The 27,231-nt window shown below is 50.6% G+C and overlaps 2 protein-coding genes across 2 annotated transcripts in view; both read right to left on the reverse strand.

Moving 5' to 3' along the window:
* The window catches only part of POU2F3 (POU class 2 homeobox 3), a 43,484-nt gene extending 33,371 nt beyond the window's left edge, over positions 1-10,113 (reverse strand). The window contains exons 1-3 of the mRNA XM_085316898.1: positions 9,828-10,113; positions 5,464-5,517; positions 4,578-4,646 (exon numbers count right to left, since the gene is read on the reverse strand). Coding sequence (XP_085173024.1) covers positions 4,578-4,646; positions 5,464-5,517; positions 9,828-10,113 — 409 coding nt within the window. The remainder of the gene's footprint in view (positions 1-4,577; positions 4,647-5,463; positions 5,518-9,827) is intronic.
* Positions 10,114-14,533: 4,420 nt separating this feature from the next.
* On the reverse strand, positions 14,534-27,230 carry OAF (out at first homolog; the record flags this gene model as incomplete). The annotated part of the gene is made up of 4 exons (XM_085316732.1): positions 14,534-16,194; positions 16,722-16,902; positions 17,463-17,597; positions 27,198-27,230. Coding segments are annotated over 4 exons (624 nt in total), but the record flags the coding sequence as incomplete, so codon positions are not given.
* Between the last annotated feature and the right edge of the window lies 1 nt (position 27,231).

Below are 27,231 nucleotides of genomic sequence, written 5' to 3' on the forward strand. Positions count from 1 at the left end.
GGACTTCCACTTTGCAGCTGAGGAACAAAAACTGACTGATCAAGTATGCCCAGGTAGCGTGCAGCAGGGAGACGCACTGAGACAAGGGCTCTGCCACCCTGGTATGGGCTTGATGCCACCCGCACTGGCACTGCAGACAGCAGTGGGGGTACCCGAGGGGTCTAGTGCTTGGGTGGGAGATTCTGGTGGCCAGTTCCAGAGCTGCTCTTGCTTTCTTGCCTTCACTGCCAGGGGACCGTGGGTGTCTTTCCACGGCTGTGGATGCAGATGCTCGTCTCTTGCTGACGCCTTGGCACAGTCGTAAGCTGGGTGAAGGTGAGGATTCAGGCAGTGACACTCAAGGGAAAGGAAGGACACTCTGCGAGGCCCCGGCAGCAGACGCATCAGAGCTCCTTACCACCGTGACGAGTGCTGCCGGTTGGGTGGAACAGGTCTTTCTTAGCTTCAGAGAGATGTCTGCTCTCTTGCTTCCTCAGGCACCAGAGGAGCTTCCCAGGCCATGAGGGTTAGATAACCATAATCAAACCACCACCAGAGCCCAGCCGCCGCGTCCTGGGGCGGGTGGGAGCTGCTCGCGCGGCGGGGACAGCTCCACGGGGCTCCCCTGCGCTGCGCTTGCCCGTGTCCCCGCCGCGGCGCCCTGCACGTGCCCCCGGGCGGCCGCCCGGTTCCCCGCCGTGCCGGGCGGCGAGGGAAGGTGCTCCGAGCGCCCGCGGCTATTCAGTTACCCGTGGTTGTGTTTGAAGAGCTTCCCTATCGCCCTTTCGTCGGAGCTTTGGCTTCCCCCCCGTAGCCTCAGCAGATGAAATCAAAGGGAAGTAGCTTTGCTTGGTGTAACCTGTTTGATCAGGCAGATAAACGGGGAACAAGTGTCTGACACAGACAGACAGACRGAGGCAAGTCCCACCTCAGCGTTTTGTTGCATCAGATACCGACGGCTCAGAGAAACCACAAGAAGGGGGAGATCGCTGCCTCTCGGCGGCAAGACCAGGGGCGACACTCGGCAGTGCCAAGCCCCCACAGTTCCCATTAAAAAAAAAAGAAAAAAAAAACAACCCAGAACTTGCTGGCGTGGCTTTCATCAGTTCAAAAAGATGAAAAGAGCTCACAGCCGAGCACCGAGCCCTCGTGCTCGTCCTTACCCCCCATGGAGGCAGGGGCCCGCCGACCAGCGCCGCGCGGCCACCGAACGGGCCAGGGGACCGGGCTCGCGCGCCGGCAGCGAGSCGCCGGCGGAGCCGAGGGCGGCACAGCCCGGCCGGCCCCTGCTCGGTCCTCTGCCCCCTCTCTCGCCTGCTCTGGGAAGAGGGGCAGAGCTAAGGGGGGCACAAGGTACACGGGACCAGGGAGGGGGTCGCTGCTTAGAAAGATTTTTTTTTTTTTTGATGTTTAAATAATAGCTTTTTCCAAAACRGGAAAATTTCACTGCAGCTAGGAGACATGGGGGGAAAAGAAATCAAGTATTTTTGCTGGAGAAAATGTTACCAAAAGTTTTAAAATATTTTCTATGAAATTGACGTGGATGAGAAATAAAAACARGCCTAGCTTTCCAAATCTCCTATGAAAGATGAAAAATATTAACAATTTCGAAAGAAAAAATCAAGAAGAATAAAGCAGTGAAAAGAGTGGAAAAGGAAAAGAAGAGAAAAAAGAAAGTGGGGGAAAAGAAAGCATGGGAGAAAGAAAAAAGGGAGGGAAAAAAGAGGCGGATAAAAAGAGGTGGAAAAAGGAAAATGATTATTTTAAACACTTACAAAGTGCCCCAATTTACCGTTTTTGCCTGTAAGCCTAGAACTGGCAGAGAAATGAAAGGCTGAGATTATGGTTCTTCTAATGACACTTCCCATCAGATCTTTAGGCATCAGTTTTAGATCAAGGGCTTGGTCTATGAAAGCATCTTGGCATCTAACTTTACCAAGACTTTTTTTTTTTTTTTTTTAATTCTGTTCTTGGAGCCAGTYTGCATCGTTTGGTGATCAAAAGCCTTTGTAAATCCACACCTAAAACTTTTTCCATTCTTTGTAAGCTATAATATAGGTACTTTGGTAACTGTCCTGTCCTCTTGAGGGGACCAGAGTCCTGGGGAACTGTTTGGATTGGATCAGTTCATTAGGGGAATGGGTCTTCAGTTAATGAGTCATTAGAAAACAAAATTTCCTGCATAAATCTGGTAAATAAAATGCCTAACTATTTGGCACTGCAGTAAATACTCCTCTGACAATGTATGTCAGGGAAAATAAAAACTTTCAGGGAAGTTCAGGACGAAGTGCTTTGTTGTTTATAAACAAAACAGTCAGAAAGAGAGCAAAAATAAAAATACAAAGATTTGTCGAGGTTTTAGGTAAACATCCAGGCAGACCCTCAGYGGGCTTGGCTGGTTGTGGCTGTCCGTTGGGCCGATCTTGACAAATGTCGCCACTTCCCAGGTATTTACCCGCTCCGAAACACCACGTGTACGGCTGCTCTGAGCAGCCTCTGCTTTTGGAGTCCTGCAGGGGAGCCRGGACTGCTGCCTTGAGGAGAGCTTTTGAGCTGGTGCTAGAGAGGACGCACAAGTCCCACAGGCAGCTGCTCGCTCACAGCTATGTCTCTTGCCACAGCTGCCTCTAATGTGGCGATTTCTGAGGGTCCTGAACAGATCGACCTGTTCTGGGAACTGTGTTAGATATAGAGCGCTTTAAACAGGTTCCTTGTATCRGGCTGCAGGGAAGCGTCACTGCTGAAGGAGATTTACTTGTTCTGCTTTCCCTGCTTGATTTGAAGGCTGACATAACAGAGCTAATCCATTTGCAAATATTTTTCCAGTTTTAAAACAAACTGACTTCACTTCTCTGCATTCTTTTCTCAGTTTCCACTAGAAAGAGGTGCCACAGCTAACACTACTGGCTATCTAAGAAGCGTGTATTGAAAAGCATGTCTTATCCGATCAGCCGTGATACCAGCTTGTCATCTGTTTAACACTACACACTGCAATATTAGCAGTGAGAGTAGCCCACTACATTTAGCAAAAACAAAACAAAAAAAAATCCCAACTCAATTAATAGGCCAATCTTTCCAAATCTTGAATCAGCTACGCTATCCATCAGCTCTGTGTGCTAAGACCCATGACACATTTCAGGAGAATCTGACTCCTCTTTAAGGCCCTATAGCAATTACCAGGATTTGTAAAAGAGCTCAGGAATTTGGGGACACGTTTGTTGCTAGGCAGCTTTGAGGCACTTATCTCAGAAACTACCTCGGGATCAACTGAAAGCCAGGAGCAGAAGTCTGACCTTACCAGAGTCAGTAGGAGTTCATGGCCATGAATAGAACCGGATTTTATCTCTGCTTTAGATTATGTCAGAGAACCCAACCTAATAACTGAGAGCACAGAAGGTTTYTAGTCCTCAATGTATGATGTAAATAAAGGGGTAGTTTGAGTCCCATTAAAACATACCCAGGGTTGCCTGGCTTTACTGAGATCTCATTTTGTCTAGTTCCTTTCAGTTGACACAAGCAAAGGAGAAATGGTAGAATCATTACATTTAAGGCTTCAATCTGCTTTTACAAATCCTCCTCTCCTCCCACCACCCGAGTTAAGGGTTCTTCATTACTCAAAGAGCAAAGATTTTTTGACAGTTTCTCTAAGAGATTTAGGTTTGAAAAGTTTTTATTTCTAAGCCTGTAGATGAGTCTCACATCTTCAGGCAATATGCATTTGTTAACAAAATAACTAATGAATGCTAAAAATGTTTATTTTTCTTACTGCTGTTTATTTGCCTAAAAATGAACCTGACCCTGGCTTTTTGTGCCGTTACATCCTTGAGGTCCTGCACTGCAAGCAGCAGCAGTCAGAAGTAACAATGAAAACTGCTGTGCGTGGTGTGGATGACACTCYGCGGCACTGCCGGCCTTGGTGGCTAAACTGGCAGCGATCGACACTCATGCCAGTGCTGAACCTTMAGAGGAACACCCTGTTCTTCAGCTTTTCATATTCAAGGAAAACCAGGGCTTCTAATYGCAGCACAGCCAGAGTCTGAACGGCTGTCAGGTAGCTGTAGCGGAGATGAGAAACCCAATCAAATTTTAAGATGAAGAGTGATAAATTTTTGCTGGAACTACCTAGTTGTGTTTGATTATTCCAGAAGTCCCTCCCAATTCCATATTTCTACATGTATGCAGCAAAAAAGGCTTAGTCTCTGCGAGTTTTGGCTAAGGAAACATTGCTGACATGAACCCTGCATACAATGAAGTTTGTGTTAAACYGAACAGACCAAGAATACTTCAATGGCATTATTCTTTTGGCAAGACATGAGCCTATTTCCATGCTGAAACCACCAAGGACATTACTAAGACATGAACTGATTCATTCACTGCTGTTACAGAGGGATCTTGCACGCTGATTAAGATACGAATGCAAAGCTAGCTCAGAGCACATTCTTGATGAACTCCCAAGCCGGGTGGAAGAGCGCAGGGTAGCAGCAGCAGGAGACAAGCAGAGCACAGACAGGAACTTCCAGCACCCGAGTCCCCCCCCTTCTCTGTCCCCTCTCTTGTCATGGCTTCCCTGGTTGTCCCCATGTCCTGGCTCTCCTTACCTGGCTCCACCTGGTCGGGTTCGTGTCGACTGTCTGTGGAGTCTGCCGCATCACTGCTCATCTTGATCTCTGGAAAAGGAGGCACAACTGATTTTAATAACAGGTCGCAGTCCCAGGCAACAGGCACATGTGGCTTCCACTAAATAGCACAAATGAACGTGCAATTATAATAAACCATCAGACTTTCAAATTTCTGATTCCTCAACATAGTCACTAGAATATTCATCAGCTCTGAGGGTGCACTTTCCTCCTGTTGCTCTTCGCATCCCCCTCACTCCTTTTCCCACTGCCTCAATTTGCTGTTGTGTTCCTCACCTTTTGCATCATTCATTTCTCACGCAGAGCCCAAGGGGAATGAGCACTGGGAGCCCTCCTAGACTCCCTGACTTCTCCTCAGGGCTTTCAGCAGGCTTACCCAACTAGCTGGCTGGTGTGGCTCCCAGTTTGAGGCATATTCAGGACACTGTTCCCCACTGCTACACCTTCAGGAGCTGGGAAGCCCTCCCAGCTTTCCTGGTCTCCCATGTCCTTTCCTATGCCTTAGTGGTGGCTCAGCCAGGACAATGTGTTGGGTGTGGTAGAAGCACACACCATAAAGGCTGTCCTCAGAGAGGCAGGGGCAGAATGAGATGTCCTCAGGGGAGGAAGCAAGGTCTCATCCGTCTTCCCTCAGTCCCTTTCAAACTCAGCTCGTTTCTTCCAATACGCCYGATCCCTATTTGCAGACTATTTACCCTGCTCTCTCCCTCAAGTCTGTGCTCCCACCCCTTTCCAATCGTGAAGAAGCTAGAGCACTGTCTCCAGCCCAGGAACAAGCAGTGCACCCTGCCACCAAGCGCCAGCATATCTTCTTCCAACCTTATCAATGCCAAAAAACGTCATTTACCCTTGAAGTGATGGCTGCCACCACACCCGGGGCCATGCTCACCTTCAGGGACAGCTGCAAGAAAAGGGTGGGAATAGTCAACTTTACACAGATTGCTCCTCTCCTTCATAAAAGAGGCAAAGTACACGCTCAGATAAAGAAAGAAGAATATTCAAATTTAGATGGACACCCCTTCACCCTTTTCTCCCCTTTGCGTGAGGACCTTTAACTCTTTCCAGTCTATTTGTAAAAAGAAATTAATAGTACTTTTTTTTTTTATAAAGAACCAACTGACTGATTTGCATGTGCTTCCTGCAGCCAATCGCTGCCACAGAAGTCATCCGGTTTGCATTGATAATAACAACAGTGTAGAAGCTGGGCGAGTGTTTGCTGTGGTTTTACTGGGGCAGAAAAAGCAGGTGGAAGCCTTAAAGGCATCATGCAAACCTTTTCCTCTTTCCAACATGCACTTCGTATTATTTCCACGCACCAAAAAGGGAGAGAAATCTGTAAGTTATTACAGCTAATTCCCTCTGTTGCTCACACTAAAGCAGGCAGACCGTGTTTTTTTCTTATTGAAACTTCCAGTGTGCAAATGAAAATTCCCCTATTCTTTGGTCTGAACTGAATAACTTTGATGAGTTTGAAGATTGAAACTTTTTCCCCAGCAGATGAGTCAAAAAAGAAATTTTATACCAAAGAAGGAGTGCAGAAACATTCATACTTTAGAAACTTTCTTTCTTTAAATTGTATAAAGAAGGGAGGAAAAAAGGAGAAAGAAAACAGTTTCTTTTGAAGTAATCCCTCTCCAATTAAGAAACGAGCATTTAATGGGGCTTCTAAGCACTTCTACTATAGTGAAGAGTTGTTATCATCAGCTATAAACATCTAATTATCTTGTAATACTGCCAAAGGACCCTAACCTAGGCAGTCTACAAAGCACAAAGCTTTGCTTGTTGCCAAAAAGAATCTCAAAAAAAAGCCAGGTTCTCATAAAACACAAAAGTCTTGAGCGCTACAGAAGTTTGGTGTTTGCTTTAGTCAGAAAGCCTGCAAGATTAAAAGAATTTTATATAGATTTCATTGTGGGCACACGAATCAATGAATGAATGTATACGTTATTAAAAAAAACACATCATGAATAGTTTTTAACCAAATTCCCCAAACCAGCGAGCGTCTTACAGGCACCAAGCAAGACTCGGAGTGGTCCAACCAGCGGCAGCTGGAAAAGGGAAGAAAGCAAAAGCAAGCAGCAGGGCGCTTTCTCCCTGGCGGACGGCTCGCGCCGGGGACGGGTAGGAGCAGCCCACGCTCCCGTGGTGGTCCGGAGCGCGGGTCCAGCCTGCGGAGCGGCCGGGGAGAGGTGCTACGGGCAAGCGGGCTCCGAGGGGCCCTGCCAGCCTGCACGGAGGGCTCCGTCCCTCGCTGGCCGCTTCGGGAGGGAAGCGACCTCCTTTCGCACCATCAGAGCCAGGGCTTGACCATGGCCCGTCAACCTTGGCAGCAGAAGCAGGCCATCAGCCCCTCTGCTCGTTATAACCTGAGCAGGGAGGAGAGGGGCAACCACAGCTGCAGCTTGATTGCACATCATATGCTACCCGTGGGCTCCTAAATTCCYTGCTCCTGGAGCCAGGAGCTAACGAAAACCACCGAGATTCTCTCATACACATAAAGTGAGATAAYGCAGCACAGGGGAAGAGCTTCATCTTCAAAAATCCCCTCCCACTAAACATACACAAGTTATTATAGTTTAAATAGCCTGTATTTTCAAAAAAATAGGAGGAAAAAGAAAACCCTTTTGATCAAACCCTATTGGGCTGACCAGCTTCTGAACACTTACAGATAGCAAACTGCAGCAGTCATCCTTGAGAGTCCCTGAGAACAAGGAACAGATACACGAGGGTATACGAGGGTGATGTGATATAAAGCCAACCAAGATAAAGCAAACACCTTTTTTTTTTTTTTTTTTTTTTTTGGCACTGAAGGTCCTCCTCTAAAAATCAGGGAGAGTGATAAAGCACAGCTGGGTCTGAACCCCTGCATCCAACAACTTCCCCAGCCAAAACAGGCTGCGAGACTTCAAGTCCACCTGAATGCAGGCTCCTACCACACAGCTTTGCAAGGCAGCCAACATACAGAGAATAAACAGGCTAATAAAAAAAAAAACTCTTTGGGAAAAATAATGCAACTTAGGCCTGCCTAACACCCAACCACAGACCTATTAGGAGCTGCCACTGTGGCCTAGTTCATATTAAATATGTGCCGCCGTAGCTGGAATAAAGATAGTCTGGTTTCTTCASCCAGACCAAAGAAACTATACCAGTGCAGACACTTCTCTGGGGATATATCTGCATCTGTATTTTTGCTGAAATGAATGGTGTCAGCAAATAAAGCTTTCCCAAGCCCTTATTCCTACTRGTTGTTCTGACATGGGCACTGAGGTAAACCAGCCTGCTGACTTCAAAAAGGAAAACCAGTGGCAGTAGCGGGGGGAAATCAGGTTTGCTGAGAGCATGACACGGACCCTGCTGAATTTTGCTGCGTTCTCCGTGCCTGAGCCCTCCGAGGGCTGCAGGAAGCTGGAAGGTCCTGGGTGCCTGGGGAGGAGGCGGTGGTAGATGCCGGGAAAGCAGTGCTGCTGGAGGCGCTCTTGCCGGGGAGGAGCGCTGCAGAGCCCGAAGCGGCCGCCTTGGCTGGCACGGCCGGCGGAGGAACGGCCGTGCAGTCGCAAGCCCCCCGGAGCGCCCACCGCCCGGGGAGCCCACGGCCGAGCTGCCCACGGCCAAGCGTTACTCCGGCCTCAGCAATGGAAAACAGCCCTGGATTGGGCTCCCCGCCTGCCAAAAAGACCGATTAAAGTTTGAGCTTTCCTGGCACGTGGCAGGRTGGGGTGGCTGGGGGGAAGCCAGCGCGGTGTGCGCCCAGCTCGGTGCTGCTCCTGGGCAGAGCCGCTCCGGGCGCGCTGCCCCTGCCTTTGACAGAGAGCCCGGTATCGATTTGGGGAATCTGCTCATGAAGAAAGAGTCACCCACAAGCCAAGCAGATGGGCGGATAGGAGCCTGCGGGGGACGCGTCCCTCCGAGGCACCGCACACAAGCACGCCCATCGCAGGTGCTCAGACTAGTCGGGCTCACACGCCGAGCCAGCCCCAGACGAGTCTCGCACCTCCCCGGCGCCCCGCGCGGACGGCTGCCCGCCGGCCGTGGATGGAGCGGGGCAGAGGCTGCAACACGGCCACGAAGCTCAGGGTTTGGCCATCTCAGCAGGCCCGGTGCAGGCTGCCACTGCCTTCGATGGCACTGTTGCAAATTCTGCTTGCCCCGGAGGCCAGCCAGGCTGCATGGGCACAGCAAGGAGCAGCAAGCACCGGGCCTGTGCCCCCGGGTCTCCCCACACAGCAGGACCACAAAACCCCTGAAGTTCACTCAGATACACAAAGGGAATAACTCTGGGGCCGATCAATGGATGTGTCCTTCCCCTTGCCCTGCATGGCCAGGGGACAGCACGCATCACCTCCATGCACGGGTCCCTACCCGGCTACCAGGACCCAGATGCACCWTGTGGCAGTGCAGGATCTGGTCTTCACTGCAGCTGTCACTGTGGTTGTCCCCCTGCATCGCCCTCAGCCCACAGCATGGTCCCTCCCCTCCAGCGCAGGGCCCAAGCACAGGGCAGAAGCTAAATCCCYGCTGTCAGGGCCAGCCTGAGCTCAGCATGGCTCCAAGAGGTTTGGCAGCAACTGCTCTGGTTCCCCAGCTCTTCGTGGAGGGAAAGTATGCTTGGAGAAGATGTAGGACCATCTGAGCTGTGTGTCTGTGTCCCACCTGCTGGAAAGCATCCCTCTCTTCCTGAGTATCCCCGTCCATTCATTCCMCACGCAACCCGTCCTCCTACAGCCCTCTCCTCATTCATTCCTCCCTCCTTCTCCCCCTTTGTCGATAACTTTTTCCTCTTGTCGCACGCCCCGTCTCTCCCTCGCACGCCCTCCACCCTTCCTGCATCCCTCCACGCGCTCATCCCCTCGCCATCCTCCCAGCTCTAGCCTAGTGACCAGCCCCACAGCTTAGGCACCACCTGCGATTTTCCAGGTACCCAGGAGAAGTTCATTCCCTGCTCCCCAGCCCACGTTAGGGCTGGCAGTGTGCATCGTGCTCCCGCAGCGTGAGCGGGGCTCTGCGGGCCCCGAACGCCGTTGGGGCTGCGTCCATCCCCAAGTGGGAGCGCGGGCTCCGAACCCAGCACTGGCCACCRCAGCCGACGCCGCGGGAAAGGGAAAGGAGGGGGAAACGTTCACGAGACTCGGAGCAACCCCTTTCCCTGCCCGAGCCCCCGAGCTCAGCCACGCGAGGGGCCCCGAGCCCGACCCTCCCTCCGGTGCCCTTTACCTGTGTGCACTGACTCCAGGTTCACCATCCTGCTGGCGGGGGGGAATCCGCGGTGCGCCCAGCCTCCTGCCGTCAGCCCCAGGTTGCCAGGGGCTGCCAGTTTGCCCTCCCTCCTCGGCCACCGGCTGCCGCTCGAACCGGGCGTGGGTCCGCTCCCCACGGGACCTAGAGCTCCATTGCCTGTTGCCGCGCGGGGCCAGGCGAGCATGCGGCGCCGCACCACGCCTCGCCCCACCTCCGGCTCCCGCGGGTGCCCTGACACCCAGCAGCCTGGCGCCCGGCCCATGCAAAAGCGCCCATTTGCATATTAGTAACTCGGGAATGGATGAGTCCCTGCAGCGCTACCAGGGCGTGGGGTGGGGTGGGAAGGCGGGAGGGAGGAAGGCAGGCGGCTCGCCCGCCCTCGCCGCCCCGGCTGCACGGATGCGCCCCGCGGCACCTGCCTCCCGGGCCGCGGGCGGGGGGCTCCGAGGGCAGTGCCGGAGCTCGGCCACCCCGGGTAAGACAGGGCAAGAGCAGCACCCAGGCAGGAGAGCGGCCGGAGGGGAAGGCTCCCGAGCTGCGGTCCCACCAAACCAGCTTTTGCCTTGTTCCTGGCCGCTTTGCTCACCTCTGGGCTCTGCGCAGATCGAGCCCGTGAGAGCGGCCTGTGCTGATCAGACTTTGAATCCCACACGTCTAAGTCAAGCAGTGAATGATCCTAGAGGAGCCCATCAGTTCAAGCAAGGAAGGCGAGAGCAGAAGGGTAACACAGCTTCGCTAAAGACAGAGCTAGGGCCAAGACACGGGATGACAGTTCCTGACTTGTGCTCTGCACAGTGAGTCACCCAAGAAGGAGAAGGAGAGGGCAGACAGCCTCTTCTTCCTTCTCCACATTGTTTAAAGCTACAGCATTTAACTGACTTCCAAGGAAGCCATGGGGAAAAACAAAACCAAACTCATGTAGGCTTCTGCTGCAGGCAGCTGCCAGAGGCAAGGTCCACCACCAACTCTGTGGTGTGGCAGGGACCAAGCCAACCCGACGGCCCTGGGCACTGTGTTTGCTCCCCATCCCTCCCGTGCACTACCCTGATGACCACTCGCTGCAGCTCGAGGTAGCAGGAAGCCTGCGTGAAACTCCCCAGCTCTGGCGCTGCTCAATCCTATCCTGAAAGCGTTAACACGCTCCATTGGTAGCTGCCAGGTACAAGCTATCACACATTCATCTCTCCCTGGCTAATTCACGTTCCAGGGCTCTCGGCTTTCCCACATGCTGCTCTCCCTCCCTGGAAAGACAGGTTTCTCTGAAGAGATGGGTGGGCGGGCAGGCAGGCTCTCCGGGCCTAACCTCCAACCCAGTCTGATGTTACGGCCTTGAAGTGCGTTCCCTTGGCTTCCACGGTCAGAAAGGAAATCCTCTGAGAGGGAGACGCTGGGAAGAAAGGATAGAAGTGCTAAGAGAAAGTCTGCCAAGAAACAGGAGGAGGAAGGTGGAGGGGGAGATGGRAGGGGGGAAGCAGAGAGGAGGGGAAGTTCCTGAGAGCGCCTGGGGTCACACGGACATTTGCAGGATGGGGAATGGAAGGGAGATTTCTAGGGCTGTGTTTAGAGCTTCTCCAGGAAGCAGAAACGTGACATGGGGTGGTTTGCACAGGCATCTTGTTTCGAGCTGCTAGAGGGGCTGGACTCCTGCCACTGGTGCTGTGGCAGAGCCCAGCCAGGCAGGCCTGAACCGTGGGGCACAGCGGGGCAGCTGCTGGGCGGTTTCAGCGTGATCCCCTACATCTGCGGTTTTCCCATGTTGAGCGATGGTGAGGTCAGGTGTCCTCACTGCATCAGACATGGATTTAGTAGCTGCTCCCAGCCAGCCYGAAGGACCTCTGGGGCACAGGACAGCGCGAAAAGCCCTAGAAAGGTTGGGGGGCTACGAGAGCCTCCCGTCGCCCCAGTCGGGGCACTTTTGCACATGCTGGCTGGCAGTTTCACTTGATCTGCTCCTTCAGCTCCCTGATGCTCCTCCCTTGCTGTGGAGACATGTCCAAGCACCAGGGGTCCAAGCTTGTGCTGGACAGGGATCTCCTGGACATCCTCTGGCYGGGATGCTGGCCTGGCAGATAGGCAGGGATGCGCTGCCCTCTCCTGGCCCTGCAGGTGCCTCCAAAAAGCAACTGGGAATCCTCCAGTATGCCCAGTCCTACTCTGAAGCTGGTTTGATCTGCTTTTTCTGACTATTATTTTGTCAATGGAGGAGGGAAAAAAAAGAGAAAAGAAAAAAAGAAAAAGAAAGGTTCAACAGTTTGTTCCCAAAGAGCTGTGGGAGTAAAGCCCTTCGTGGGGGTATCCTTGGCTTCAGCACTCTTTCACACAAGCAGGTGAGACTACATCTCCTAATCTACCTGAAACACCACTGCTACCATCAGAGAGAAAATATAGGGGAGGTACCAGAGCATCAGCAGTCCTTTCTGCTGTTGAAATAAGAGCATCTTTTCCAGGCAAAGGCAGATTACTTTAACTCTGCCCTGAGACAATCTTTCCTGGATGTCAGCAGATACGCTGCTGCCAGAAGTCAGCTGATCTTATTTTTTCCTCCCCACAGGCATCAATGAATGACCCATCCACTCTCATCCTCATTATATGTGGGTGTTACTCTGTATTTGTCACCAGAGTTTATTCCCCTCTTGGAGGAAGATAAGCTCTGCAGATAGAATTTAATTTATGGAGTGYGGCCTTTTGGGTGGGCCCTGAAAGCACAAACTGCAGAAAGATGTTACAAAATCTCCTACAGCTTTCCCTAACAGCAAGGATTTACACCAGTGCTCCTGGCCCACTGCAATATCCTTCTCTGCCAGGAGGTTCCTCTGTCTCCACCTGCAACAGCTGCTTTGCAAGGGTGTTGTTTACGTGCATCAAGAAGGATTTTCCCTTGGAAAGGCAAATGTACTGCAGTGCAGTTCTCTTCTTGCAAGGATGGGGAGATAATGGGATCTTTCAGGGACTAACATACCTAGCTGTAATTTGGGGTGTGACACACATACATCCCTAAATCCTGGAGCTGTGCATCACCTTCACTGCCTTTTCCAGTCTGCAGAAAGATCTACCATGAGTGCTTTCCCCCAGGGACCTCACCAGCGTTTTACTTTCAAGCACAGAAATGATCCAGCAGCACCCACTTGTGGAGGACGGGAAATCTGCACTGCTTCTGGCAGCAGCTCCGGAAATTCAAGGYGCTGCTAGGGACCTCGCCAAGGGCCAGGGCAGCCTCAGGCCAGGTAGAGAGCATTAGCTTCGGGAGGGCGGAGGCACCAGCTGCCTCCCGCGCTCCGGACCTCAGGACGGCAGCACACCGCGGGGATGTGCCCTGGCTGCTCGCCTCCTCTCAAAGCCCAGCTCATCTGGAGCACGCYCCATGAATCCAAAAATGGCTATTGAGTTGAGCTCAATATATGCTGCCTGGAGTTACTTAGCATCCTTCACTTACCTGGCACAGGTAAGACCTCCACGATGTGCTGCTGGCCCTGCCGCTGGCAGAGAGATCAAAACACCTGCTAACCTGCACTGCTGAACACAGGCCCAGCTCATGAAAGGCTCCTCTATTGCCCACAGAGCCAAGGAAGCAGCTTGGTATGGTCCTTTAGCCTCCTTTTAGAGTATCAAGGAGATGCTCTGTCCCCTCATAAGGGCTGTGCACGATCCAGGCAGCCCAGAGCCTCACCATCACACAGGGAGCACTTCCAGCCCTCTGGGACGTGACCCAACTGCTCCCAGCCCTCACCACCTCCTTGCTGCAGTCCGGGCAGGAGAAAACTGGCAAAAAAAGGCCTACACAGGGGTCCTGGCAGAAGAGTACACAGGCCCACTGCAGCTCCTCTCCCTCATTGCTCACAGCTTACCTAGGCCAGCAGTTGGATTTAACTGGGGCTAGCAGAGACCAAGTCCCAGTGTCCTGCAAAACAAGGCAGGAGCCGAGTCAGTAGAGAACAACCTGCTGTAAGTGCTGACTATGTAAGCAAACAACTCAAAGCTTCTCCAAAAACATCACTGTGAAAGAAGAAAGCTGCTCTGGCAGCTTGAGTGCAGAACAGGCATGGTTGCGAAAGCCCTCGTCTCTGCGCTCACCTCACTAGGGGGAATCAGCACTCCACGTTTCTCCCTTGAGCAGTAACTGAGCTGCAGAGCTTTGAGCTGGCCAAAAATTCCGAAGCTGTCATCTCTCCTCCACTATAGCAGTAGAGGGATAACAAGAGGATACTTCTTTGATGCTGCTGCTCCTACAAGGCTCCAGACACAAACTGCAGCTGCACATCTTCATGATGTCCCCTTGCAGGACCCCATCATCACTAGGAGAGAAAAGAAGGCATCCACCTGCCACTCCCAGGACCACCTTCTCCATCCACTGCCAGCCTCTTATCTCACTGGGGTTGAGGCTCAGRGCTTTCACAGGTGCTTGAGATGAGCCAAAGTTGGCTTCCTATTAAGAGGTCTGTGCCAGGTATGCTTGAGAAACACATGGAGGAGCGGGRTCACGCTGAATAGCAGGATGCTTCCCTCACCACCCCGTACATAGGTCTCTACTGTCCTGGGCACAAGCTTGAGACCTACCCATAAGAAAACAGCTCTTAATCAAGAACCCAAACAACCGGACTGCACTCAGATTGACCAAAAAAAAAAAAAAAAAAAAAAAAAAAAAAAAAAAAAAAAAAAAAAAAAGAAGTCTTTTAGGCAAGGGATGCTTTAAAAAAATCAGTTTATTTACCTTACAAATGATAAATAATTTGCTTTAGAAAAAAATTATTTCAAGTGTGTTTTACTTCATGTCACAATATTAAAATACCTTTCCCTTCTCCCCTCCCCCCCCCCATCAGGGGATCAATACAAAAATATTTGTGACCCAATGTAAGATTTTTTTTTTGTCAAATTCCTGGATATTAGGCAAAAAGGCACACAGTGAAGGCTTTTCACCATGAGGTACCAGGGTTCAAAATAACCCCAATAGCCTCTTTCTCACCTCCCTGGCTGTTCTAACTCGAGTGAAAGAGGACACAGGAATTAGGCAGYAATCCAGCAGCGCTCTTTATCTGGTGCCCTCCAGGTGTATAACAGAGCCAAGGTCAGCTTCAGTGTCATCCCCAATTTACATATAGGGGAAACCAAGGCACAGCAAAGCAGTACAATATCTAAGAGCTTATTGTGAGTAATTGGCAGAGTAAGACGTAGACCTGAGGAGYTCTGGCCCTTGGTCCTCTGCTCTAAGTCAGGCAGATCAACGCTGTCTTCAAAATAATGGTGCAAACTCCACCTGGGATCATCCTCCCCCCACCCGCAACCACAACGTTATGAYGGCAGTCACCAATTTCTGGACTTTTCTTTCTTAGTGGGAGAGTCACAGGACCAACACAAGAAGTTGGGCCTTAACTAGTCTACATAGGGTTAAGTAGAGCCCTCATTATCAGCCCTTTAAGTGKGTAAGTGATTGCTGGGATATATCCCCTTATTCTATCTTCTAGCCACAGGAGGGATAACAGCCAGTCAGATACTACAAAAAGCTACGGGCAGGCTCTTGCTTTGGGTAGGTTTCGTACCATTGTTGTTTGAGTATGTGGTCCCATAAATTAGCTATTTTTCCCATTGGGAAATGCTGTTATGTCACCAGGAGGTGGCAAAATCAGTGAAAGGGCTTCTTCAGTGGCAGGGATGTTTGACAATTATTCATGTTGTCAAGACCACTTCTCTCCCTGCTCTGACCACCCTAAGGATGCTCAAGGCTGATGACTGTTACCAGAGCTGCTAAATCCAGAGCAGGGCAAAACACATCCCTCCCAGTCCTTCACTCCAGAAGGACAGAACTTGCTTCTTCCTGGAGGCATCACCACCTGGCAGGAGAGCATTAACATGCAGTTTGCTGAGCCCACTTATCACAGTATGAGGCAGTGTTAGGTGGGGAGAAGGTTGCAAGGGGCCAGAAGGAAAGGCACACACAAAGCTCTCCTCATACAAGGCACCTCTGTGGACCATATTCCTTCTTTGGAGCAGCCGACTCCAGGATGCCCTTAACATCATAAAAGAGGGGCAGGAGGAAGATGAGCTACCCCTTGAAAAGGCCTTGCCTGGCGCTGCTAGGTCTCCTCGTCCCACAGACATAGCTGCTTCTGCGGCACATAATAATCRAAGGTGTACCCCTTTTGGCAGCTGCGAATGCCACACTTGTAAGAAGAAACTTTGCCCCCAGCATCCCGAGTCTTGCAGTACTTCAGCATGCACGGGTACCACTCGATGTTCAGTGAGTAGCTGCAGATGCAGGGTTTCCAGCGGTCCGTGCACAGCTTGCAGCGCTGTAGATCGGGGAGGTCTGATGTCTGGGGCAGGACCTCAAACATGGAGCCATCTACCCCTGTGGGAAGAAGCACAGACATTGCTCAGGGTGCTGCTGCTGAAAGACAAGGCCAAGGGAGAGAGCCTCCAAGGCAAGTGCTGCTCTTGCTACAGTCTCCAGGACTGTCACACAGAGTAAGGCTGGAGATAGTTTAGTTGCAGGGTTTGTGTGAACAGACTTAATTCTGGATAGAAACCATTGGAGAACACGGGACTCATTGGAAGAATGAGCCAAAAGATACAGAGAGATGGTAAAGAAGGTCTGTCTGTGGGGGTGCTAAGCCAGGTRAAGGGTTGCCTTGAAAGTACCTGCCTAATCGTGTTCACTAGGAGAGCAATATGGAAGACAGATATGTCAAAGAATAGATCCTACCACAGTGTGATGTGCGAGCAATTTGCACACATGCGTTATTCACCACTACTGCAGCTGCTGAACAGGAGGCTGAAGGGATCTGTGCTGATCACCAGTAGTCTGGCAGGAGAGATCCCAGCACTCTGCCAATCTGTTGACAGAGGCAGTTCCCACCAAATCAAAGAAATTTTTACCTTTCTCCAGCCAAAATTTGACATCTTCCTCTCGGGTGTAAATTGCTTCTTTGGCCTCTGCACAGACATTGTGAATGTGGGAGCTCAGCTGAGCACCTTTGCTGAAGTTCACAGCTACATCCATACTGAGATGTTCGAGGCCTCGGACCTCCTCAGCCTGTCGCACTGTCCTGGGATTTTTCTAGAGAGGACAAAAAAAAATTTTTTTTGAATCCTGGTTGCAATAAATTTTCCCATCTAGAATATCATGATTTCATGCCAATGTAAGGTGCGCAAATGGATGTTCCTGGGCAAATAAACTTGCATCCTGTTTGGACAGAAGGCACTTATACAACTTCTCAGTGATGCTGAATGACAACCATTTTGCCTGTGATCATTTATCRATGCTTTGTCCTAATGGATGATGCCAAATTACTACTTATTTCATTAGGTAATCTGCAGCAGGRTTTTTTATGGCAATTGCTCCAGCCATCTACTTCCCCTTTTATATAGTCTAGGCTGAACTAAATCACACCTTYACCTACTTTATTAGTGGATTATGATCAATATTATTAATGAAATYAGTTTAATACTGAATCCCTTAAACAGTAGGGGTGATCAAAGGCTGGTCCAGTGAACAGCTGAGCAATTAAGCAGCTCTCTGGGAAAGATATACAGGCAGGACAGCATAAGACCTAGCAAACCATGGATGGACTAGAGGACAGAGTTTGCACTGAAGCCTGTTGCAGGGCTGTCTCTTACCTGCCGCAGCTTTGCCATAGACTCGCTGGGGATGATCTCGTTGCGGTGAAGCCGCGTGATGAAGCAGAGAGCTTGAAATTGGCTCTGGCCCCTCTCCAGCTCCCCTAAGATTAAGGCACGGAATATCTTCACCTCCTGAAAAAGAAATGAATATCACTGTGTTAAACGACCAAACCTTTGGCATCAGTAGCAGAAACAGACTTCAGGGTCACTGAGAACAGCTCCATCTAAAAGAACAAAGTTAAAGGTCTCRTACTTCTGCTACTTGAACAAAAGGGTGTAGGTTCAATCTCACCCAACCCTGCAGCATAATTACTGCTGTCTGTAAAGAAGTAAAGGTTTTCGCAATCCCACTGTGTCAGGGACAGGGCTGCCAGGACACATTCCATGTCCAYGGTTCCCACAAACAACGGCTGGTGGTTGTCTGTCCTTCACAAGGAGAGACAGGAATCATTCCCTCTTCCAAGAGGAAATGCTTTCCATCAAATTRACCATTTAGGGCTCTCCTATCAATGCAGGGAAGTCTACCATGTGTCTAGACTTTGCTCAAAGGCTACTCCTTTGCCTTTCAGTCAGCAAATGTCCTGTTGTGACCACCCATTCCTCCAGGAGAAAAGCCCTGGACCTCCTAGTTGAGCTGGGATGAATGCAACACCCAGGGTTYCACTTAGCCAGGCTACAACGGCCTGCAAGGGAAGGAGAAATTTAAATCCACCTCTCTACAGGAAACTGTCTTTTCGTGTTTCACTTTCAACCACTTAAGAAATAAAACATGTTGATGCAGCAACCGAAGCACGCATACTTCCCCTCTTTCCCACAGAGGTAGAGTTATTATCGGGGTAGTAACAGGGTTATTGCTCTTACTGTAACACAGCTCATCCTGCTAGGGGCCAATGCGTGACCAGAAGGCAAAGGGGAGACAGAGGGCTGGAGAAAGCATAAGCACAGGCAAGAGGATGAGGGCAGAATGAGTGAAAGGAAGACATAACTGCAGTCCAAAAATCTCACTGTATCACAGTACTAGAACCACTGGGACTGGATGACTGTTCCTCCTAGGAATAGCTARCTAGAGGGACCAAAACTGCTGAAACCATATCCGAATGCACGTTACATACCACACGAGGCCCCATTTTTTTCCTCCAGGTTGCTATCTTTGAGTTGTAATTGAAGCCCTGTGAGGGCAGCTGGTCACAGCTTCCATACGCCATCAACTAAAAATATCACAAGCCTTTATTACAGCAAAACTCCTCATCTCACCAGTGAGCTATTAACAAGCTGGGATTGCACACCGTCAAAATCTGCACCTATTTTTGTTAAACAAATGTCACATAGCCATTATCTCCATGCATTACTTAGGGCCAGCAGTCCCAACTCTCCTCTGCTACCTTCCCTAGCTTGCTTCCAAGTAACTGGTATTCTGGCAAGTAAATTACTCATTTCTGGACCCAACAGCATGTGGAACAGAAATGAAAGTCATAAATTGCTAAAGCCTGAAGGAACCCATTATGATCAGCTGCAGCCGACCTTCTTTTCTGCCTTGGCTAACAATTTTGTCATCTTATAAATAAAGCTTCTGATATGGATTCTAGCACATCCCCAAACCCAGCTTGGCAGCTGTAGTTACTAAAAATGCTAGTGAAACTACTACTGGGTTATTATTTTTTGACAGYTCTAGTGAGAAGAATTCCCACCCAGACATGGACAATCCTAGAACAATCCACATTYGCATCTACATTTAGTCCTGCTGCCKTCTAATTGAGCCATTCTGCTTTGAGCTCCCCCAAAAGCCAAAGCCTAAGGGGGAGTAGATCAAAACCAATGGCCAACCCAGGCATAGCTTTTAACTGTGGATTTAATTTTAATTTGCTTTACACAATCAGAGTTCAGTCTAGGAAAAAAAAAAAAAAAAGCAAACGTGGACAGCCATGTTTTTGCATTAGGACTGAAAAAATCTCAGCAACCTGCAGGAGATTAAAAACAGTGCAGTACTTCCTAGATTGAAGGCAATTTTTGTAAAATGAGTACATGCTGAGCAAGTGATTAATCCTTCTGATCTATCAATCCACAATTAAACTTCAGATTCCCAGCTCTGTTTCCTTTTCATGGGATATCCACAGCTTTCTCCCTGCCCCTAGTGAATGGTTCAAAGCTCCCACGTAATCCCATACAAGTGCAGGCCCCTCACGCCAGCTCCAGTGCTCAGAGCCCAGCTGCCCCAGGTAGCACTGCAGAGTTTGGAGAGGAAGATGCTCCTTCCAAGCAGGCTCAGGTCTGAGGGTGCCACTTCCACTGTGTACAAAGGGCTCCTCAATTCAGGGGCTCTTTTCAGTGATGAATACAGACAGAAATGCTCCAAGTATTTCTGAGTTCTAACCACATGCGAGAGGAAGGACCAAATCTGATCTCTTGGCAATGCACCAATGGAGCAAAATAGCTCTTGGGGCCATTGAGACAAGGCAGTCCCCAGGAACAAATGCAAGGACAGCATAGGGTCACCAGTCACTGCCATATTTCCCTCAGAGAAGCTTACTGTATTCCCTTGTTCCCATCTCACCAGGGAATGACCCAGTGCTGCTGCTAAGCTAATCTAAATATTTATCTACTCACCTCTGCGTGCTTGCTGATTTATAGGCTGAGTCCATGCAACCTCTGGTCAAGATGCCTGCAAACATATTCACTTGAATTGCTCATTGGAAGGGTATGGAGAGAGGAAGAGAAATAATGGGGAAGGGTGATCTTGCAGGGAGGGAGGTACAGATGGAGAAAGAGTCAGTAGAGGGAAATCTGGTAGTAAAAATTAGTAGTGAGTTACAGAGACTGGAGGGGGAGCAGTGCGCAGAGTAGAGTCCCACCTCACAACCCTCAGGTCTACCTTTGCCAGTACCTGATCTCCTTAGGTCTTTCCTCTGCCCATCCTGGCAGAAGTCTTGCAGTCAGACAAACATCCAGGCAGTCTTCCTCTCCCCACCTCCCCGCCCCAGGTCCCAGAGCAGAGCCAGAAGCCTCTGCGCCTGGCTGCCTCCACTGGTACATTAAACAAAGCCAGATCTTTATCTAAGTCTACCGATCCACTAGCCCTGCTGACCTGACGTTGCTGCCTGGGGGAGCAACTGGAGCAACTGCCCCAAGCTGCAGTCCTCACGGCTTGCAAACCCAGAAGAATGCCAGGCTCACAACCCATAATGAAGCTTCTTCTCCTTCTCCCCCTGCCCCAGTGTTTCTGGTCCACATCCCTTTCCCYGCAGCTCTGCTCTAATGGCTCCCTGGAAACACGATGGTCAGGTACAGGCTGCTCAGATTGAAGAGAACTTGCTGGCCAAGGCTAGTCCCTTGCTGCCATCATTTTGGGGGTCTCCACAAGTCAGTGATTCTGGGCAAAGGAGATAATGCTCAGGCAACTTGTCTTAAAAGCGCGAGTGTCCCCACACRTGCAGAGTGAACCTAAGCGCCTGTTGTCCATCCCCATCACCTTGCTGTACAACCCGCCGGCCTGCRGTGCTGCACTGACCCAGTGTGTTGGTCCACATCCCCGTGCAGGGGGCCACTAGACTACAGCTACACTGAGATTCAAGTCTTGCTGCACAACAGCAAAAGAAAGCAGCTCTGCCTGGTGGGCAGAGAGCTCTGGTGCTGCCTGAACCCCAGGAATCAGGCAGTGCGTGCCCACTCCGGAGTCAGGGATCGCCAGCACATTTGTTGGTGTGGAGGGAGGTGCTCAGGGAATAGCTGGAAGGCTCTGGGTTTGCCAGCACTGGTGCAGTCACTGAGCCAGTGAACAGCTTTAATTAAGATGTTTTGTTCAAGAAACTGGCTCCTATAGCACATACTGTTCTAAAGAGAGAAATTCCACCTTCATTTGCTCCAAGCAAATCCAAAGGACCAGAGAAAAGCCCTGCTCCAGCAATCCTTACTGTGGATATCAGCTAGCCTGTAACTGTGCCACACATGGCCCGTTTTTCCCCAGAGTGAAGAACCCTGCAGTGACTGCTCTCTCCCAATAAAGAAGAAATAAGTCTCATCTTCTCCCCAGCTCTTCCTCACCCTTCTTTCTCCAAGCCTTGCCCAGCTCTTCCTCACCTTCCCTGTCTCCCTTGCCCTGGCTATGCAACCATAGGTGGAACAGAAACCTAAGCTTGTCCCACCGGGAATCTGTCATGCTTCTCGCATGGAAAAAGCTACCCAGCTTTCTCCTACTCTGAGAGCCTTTCCCTCCCTAGCCACCTCACCTCTTTCCCACCAGGAGAAGCAGAATGAATCAGTGCCAAGGTGGGTACCTGACCAAGGCAACAACAGGCACCTTTAGTTCTGGGTTTCTACAAAATTTCCCAGCAGGGAACAAGTCTCAACAGAACATTGCCTTTGCAAGGTGGGGACTCCCCAGGTGAACCCATCACAGGGGTGCTGAGAGTCCCTGGCCCTGACTCGTGCTTGTGTGGCAGGTACAATTACAGCTATTGTTTAGGTTTGGACAACAGGATGCTTGGTGTAATAGGGAACAACCAGTTCTGCAGCTACGCTCTAACTGTGGCACTGGGCTTCCAGAGCATGGAAAAAGCAGTTTTTCTTTTGTGCGAGGGAAAAGGGAACTCAGTACCCCAGASCTCACATCAGCCCAGGTTGCCCTTACCTACCAAATGGACTTCCAGCAAAACACTAGCTGGCACGGAGGAGCAGAGAGGTCATTCAGCTTCCCCCCTCCTCATGCTGTCCTCAGCCAGCTCCTTCAGGGACTGCTATCTGGGGTGCAAGAACAGTTCAGCCTCCATTCCTACGCTTTAGCCAGTGGAGACTTCTAAGCCTGTGTGGTCTAGATCTGAGCTCAGCCTCTCGACTTCACATTGTGTGAAGCAAAACAGTTCCCAGGGAAATAAATTATTTCAGTGCCTTCTTGCCCCCAACTTACTCAGCTTTCCTGCCAAATTTCTCTTCCCCAACAACATCAGTGCTGCTGTGGGACCCACTTTCATCTTTGCTGTTGCTCAGAGTAGGKGCAGTATGTTGCAAAGAGAAGCAGTTGTCTGGGGTACTCTGTTGCTCTAGCGTTCCTGGGCCCCCTTCCTCACACTGTCACCAGCCTTCACTGCCACCCTRGTCTGCCTGTACCCCCTCTGAGGGAACAGCTACTGTTGGCCAGGAAATTGTTTTGCTTGTACACCATACCCCATGGAGCATGTATTATTGCATCCACACCAGGGATCTAGCCAGTTGAGCTGTGCTGTATAGGAGGGGATTTTTTTAAAAAATGTCTCTCCTACTGGAAATGGCCAGACCAAAGGGTGTTTGGTGCATAGCCTCTTAGCTTCCCCTTGCCTCAGTTCCCCAGTCACAGCAAGGAGCCAGGAGAACCCTTCGGCCTTCCACTGTGCTCTCAGATACTTGGAAAATCATCCCCTAGTTAAGCATCTTCAAGCTCAGCACTTACAAACTGAGGCATGCCAAAAAGTAACTGGCAGAGGCCACATYTGAAACTGGAGCCTACCTAAGTGAATTGCCCAAGGCCATGGAGCGAGCAAAGAGGAGCTGTGGCTGGCAAGGCCATTCTGCCCTCTAGGCCTACGTGCAGCTCAGCAGGCCATGGCCCTACCTTTGMATTTGATACAACTGTCAATTACCAACACTTGAGTGATCAGTTCAATTAAAAGCCAGCATTTTTAGATCCCTCACTTCACCAGAGTAACAAACACCACAATATTTTAAMAAATTCACCCCATCCCTTCCATCCTCCCAAGCAAAACCAAATCCCTAGAAAATGCAAGCCTGAATAGTGCAGCATTAAATTTTCTAACGTTTAACGCCACCAAGGAGACCTGCRGAGCACTTCACTCACCATTCACAGCATGCTTGCTTCTTTCCCCCAAATTGTGCAATCCCTCCCAGGGAGAGAGTTCAAAAGATTTCTATTATCTCACAGTAACTTCTGGCAAACTGGTGTCATCTGTTCCAGGAGAGCGCCTTTTAGCACTGCTAGCAAATCTTTGAGAAGCATGCCATGGTACGGCACAGCTCTGAAACTCTGTTCGCCTGAAAATCTGCTTTCCATGGAGCCTGCTTGCACAGATCTCCCTGTTGTCTTTAGCTCATGTCAGGGAGAAAGAATCACTCCAACTTGTGAGCCTCACTCTGATGAAGTCTGGGGTTCTGGGTGCCACCTTGCAGAGAAGCACTGTTGGGTTCATCATCCAAGCAAGGGTTCTTGCTATGGACCATTCAGTCCAACAGGTGGCTGGTGGACATAGAACATCTCACTGCTACMCCTGGCTCCTGAACACATTCAACACACTTTCCTAGGAAAGAGAGGAATTAGAAGGTGCCAGGTCCCTCTTGGCATCCTATTCATACAAGCAGTTGGCATCAGGTATTTCAGAGCAAAGAGTGAAGCACAGCAGCAGACTTGGGAAAACCTCTTCAGATCATAGCATATCACCTTGATTAGGCAGTCCCACTCCTACAGGTGGGTGCTGAATAACTCTCCTTTTCTATTTCGGGCATGTCTACACKGGAGAAAAGGCTGCTTTCAGAATTTCACAGATAACATCTTGGGGCAGATGCTTTCTTATATTCTCTGGTCATTTAGCACYTAACATGGTGGACCCTGCCATAAGGCCTCAAAACACTAACCCAGACTATTAAGGAACTTCAGYCTTACTATCAAGGGAAGTTGAAAGGACTGGCAATGCATGCATTAGTAGGTCAGCAGCCATAGCTTCTCCCCTGCATTTCCAACACAATTTTTGCAGTAAAAGGAAAAAGAAACATTCCATCTTTGTACTGACCTTGRACTAAAACCACCCACTTTGTTTTCAGGCCACTGTTAAACAACCGAGGAGACTGTGCTACTCAAATTAGACACAACATTTATGATTCTTCTCCCCTCTCACTCCTTTCTGCAATATATTTTATGCCTGACAATACAACACAGGGAACAGACAAGTCATCACATTCTTTCAATCCACAACAAAAGAAATAGTCTTCACTATCTCACAACCCAGAAAATACCACGTCCTAGTTTGGGACGCTGCGCTAGGGAATGAGGAAAAAACTAATAGGCTCTAAGGACATGACAGATATCCTCCTCTTGCCCCATGGAGCCTGGGTTGCTGCAGTGATTTGTCTTGTAGGACACAGGTTCCATGAGAAGGCATGAGGCTCCTCTATTTTAGTTGTATCACGGTCCCTGCCTTGCTAGCCCTTTTCTCCCACACATACAGCCACCCCAGAGGTTGCTCCAAAAAGCTACTCATGCTAGCTTTTGCCCTGGGAAGGGGCATTTCCTGGACCCAGCACATCTASCTTGCATAGCTTTCAGGGGCTGAGAAGGATCTGATACACATCTCTAGTGAGTGGMGGGCAAACAGCAACAGCACAGCAAYTGGGTTTCTAAAGCTCCTTCAGGTTCAGGTCAGGTGGTGGCAGAGTATGAAGGCAAAGGTGGGAAAAAAAAAATCAAAATCCCACCTCTGTCCAAAGCCCTAAATACTGGCTCATCTTCCATCTCCTCTCCTCTCCAGCTGCTCTAGCAGTAGCCCCTCATTAGCAAAGGGAATTAAAAAAAATGCTTTTGGACTAAACCCCTGCAGTTTAAGCCAGAGAAGTGGAAAAATCATTGTGTGAAAACCCAGCATCCTGGCCACAGCATGACCACACAATCTAGCTTGGGAAACCCAGATCAACAACCCCAGCTGCTTTTCCAGAGGCTGAGAGCCTCGGGACCTTCCTCTGGAGAGCAGAAGTTGTGTAATGTTAGAGATGAGCACCAGAGTAAAACAGGGAAATGCCTGCGCGCAGCCAGAGAAGCAGGTCAAAAGAGGAACCCTGGCCAGRCAGCTGCCTGCTCACATCATTACTCACAGTACTGCAAATTCATCTCCTCAGTGCTTTATGTTTCTCTGTTTCTTCTTCAGTCATATTTCAGCAGAGACACGAAACAAAGAGCCAGCAGCCCAACCGTTAGCAAACTGAAGGCCAAGAATGACTCCTTGCAAAGCTTTCCAAGGACTGTCTCCTGATGCATTTCCATCGGGATATGAGGGCATGCATGGAGCTAATGATTTAACATAATGAAGTGAGAGATATCTTTAGAGAAACCTGTGACCAGAAGCAGCACAATTATAAGAGGATAGGACCAAGAAAAGAGCTATCACACTCCGCTAGGTTTGGAGACAAGACACGAGGCAAGGGCTTGGAAGAGCCTAAGTGAAAAATTTTGGAAGGATCAACAGCTCAGGACAACAGAAGTCCCCAAGCTGCATGCCAGGCTCCCATATGGTCTACCTAGAGGATCCATAAAGTGCTTGGATTTCCTGTGGTCAGGAACGTGCCATGGTATGCAATTCAAAGTCTGTAGATTTGAGAACCCTCCCCCCAACCTAATTTTCCTGGTGTTTCCTGCCTTCTTGGAATTTGTCTTTTTACAGGAATTACAGGACCATTTCCCTACATGTGTGCTGGAATACATGGAGCACACTAAGCTCCAAAATACAACTTCTACTAGCATCTCAGGAACGGGTGAGCTTGAACCTACACTCTCCAGAGCTCTAGCTGGAGAAGAGCCATCTGAGAGGCTGCAAGGACACTGGGCCCAAAGGGTGTACYAGAAGGGGGAAGAGGCATCAAAACAGCCCTTGGAGGAAGGCTCCAAGGYTCACAACAGGTTGGGACACGATACTCTCCTACCTATGGGTTTGAGCTTCCTCTTGCGGCAAGCCAAAGTCCACCTGAACAAACAGGCTAAACAGAGGGTTGGAACAAGATAACAGTTGCCCTGCTACCCACATGGCAGAGAGCAGCTCTTCCCTGTGCAGCCGAGAACTCACTGCATCCGGCTTGCTTGGCACGCTCTGAAAAACGCCATGCTGGCCCAAAAGCTCCTGTCTCCTGCTGAGGAGTGTGGGGTCTCAGGCTTAGCTCAGAAAACATCCTGTCCCTGCAGGGAGGTCACTTCTCGYCCACCGGCTCTGAGACAGGGTCAAAGAAAAGCTCCCCTTACAGGAGAGCTGTTTCCAGTCCCAGAGACAGCTGTCAATCAGACACTTCCCACCGAGGAACTCTATGCACACGTGTTCCCAAAGACAGCAGAAAACCAAGAAACTAACTGCATCCCACTTGCATCAGAAGTGCAGATGCCCTTGGGACGGAGAACAAACACCTTCGTTCAGGAGGCAGGACCTTGAGCTCTCCCCTGCACACTGAGACTCTCCAGCCTTGGCCGCATTTGTCACCCCACGCTATGCCGAGCGGCTGCTGCACCCTGCACTCAGGGCTACGCTACCTCCGAACTCAAAGACCCGCTAAGACCGGTCAGGTCCGCTAGAGCTGCCCGGGCTCGCGGTAGGCGTTGCAGCCCATCCTGCAGGRACCTTTACCACGCCGTTTCACCACGCAGGCGGCCCGGGTTACAGGTGTAACACCAGCGGCAGCAGCCTGCCCGGGCGGCGCGGAGCTGCACGCCCGGGAAGGGCTGCACGCAGGCTGCAGACAAAGACCSCAGCAACGCCCGAGGCTGACTTCTCCTCCAGCGGCGCACAAGACCCCCCTCTCCAAATCCCCAGAAACGGCTCCGGCTTCTGGACCCTCCACCAAGGTTTTCCCCCAGCTCCAAGCCGGCCCCGAGGACCTCGCACACCCGCGCCCCCGCCCCGCCAAAGGCGGGCTCCGGAGCCCGGCCCGAGCCCGGCGCGGAGCGCGGCGAGAACCGCGGAGCTCGCGCGGCTCGGCACGGACGGGCAGCGGCCGTACCTGCCTGAAGTCGGCCGTGAGGGTGACCAGGGCG

Source organism: Rhea americana, unplaced genomic scaffold, assembly GCF_003343005.1.
Source record: "Rhea americana isolate MKP2758 unplaced genomic scaffold, rheAme1 scaffold_48, whole genome shotgun sequence".
NCBI classification, from domain to species: Eukaryota; Metazoa; Chordata; class Aves; order Rheiformes; family Rheidae; genus Rhea; species Rhea americana.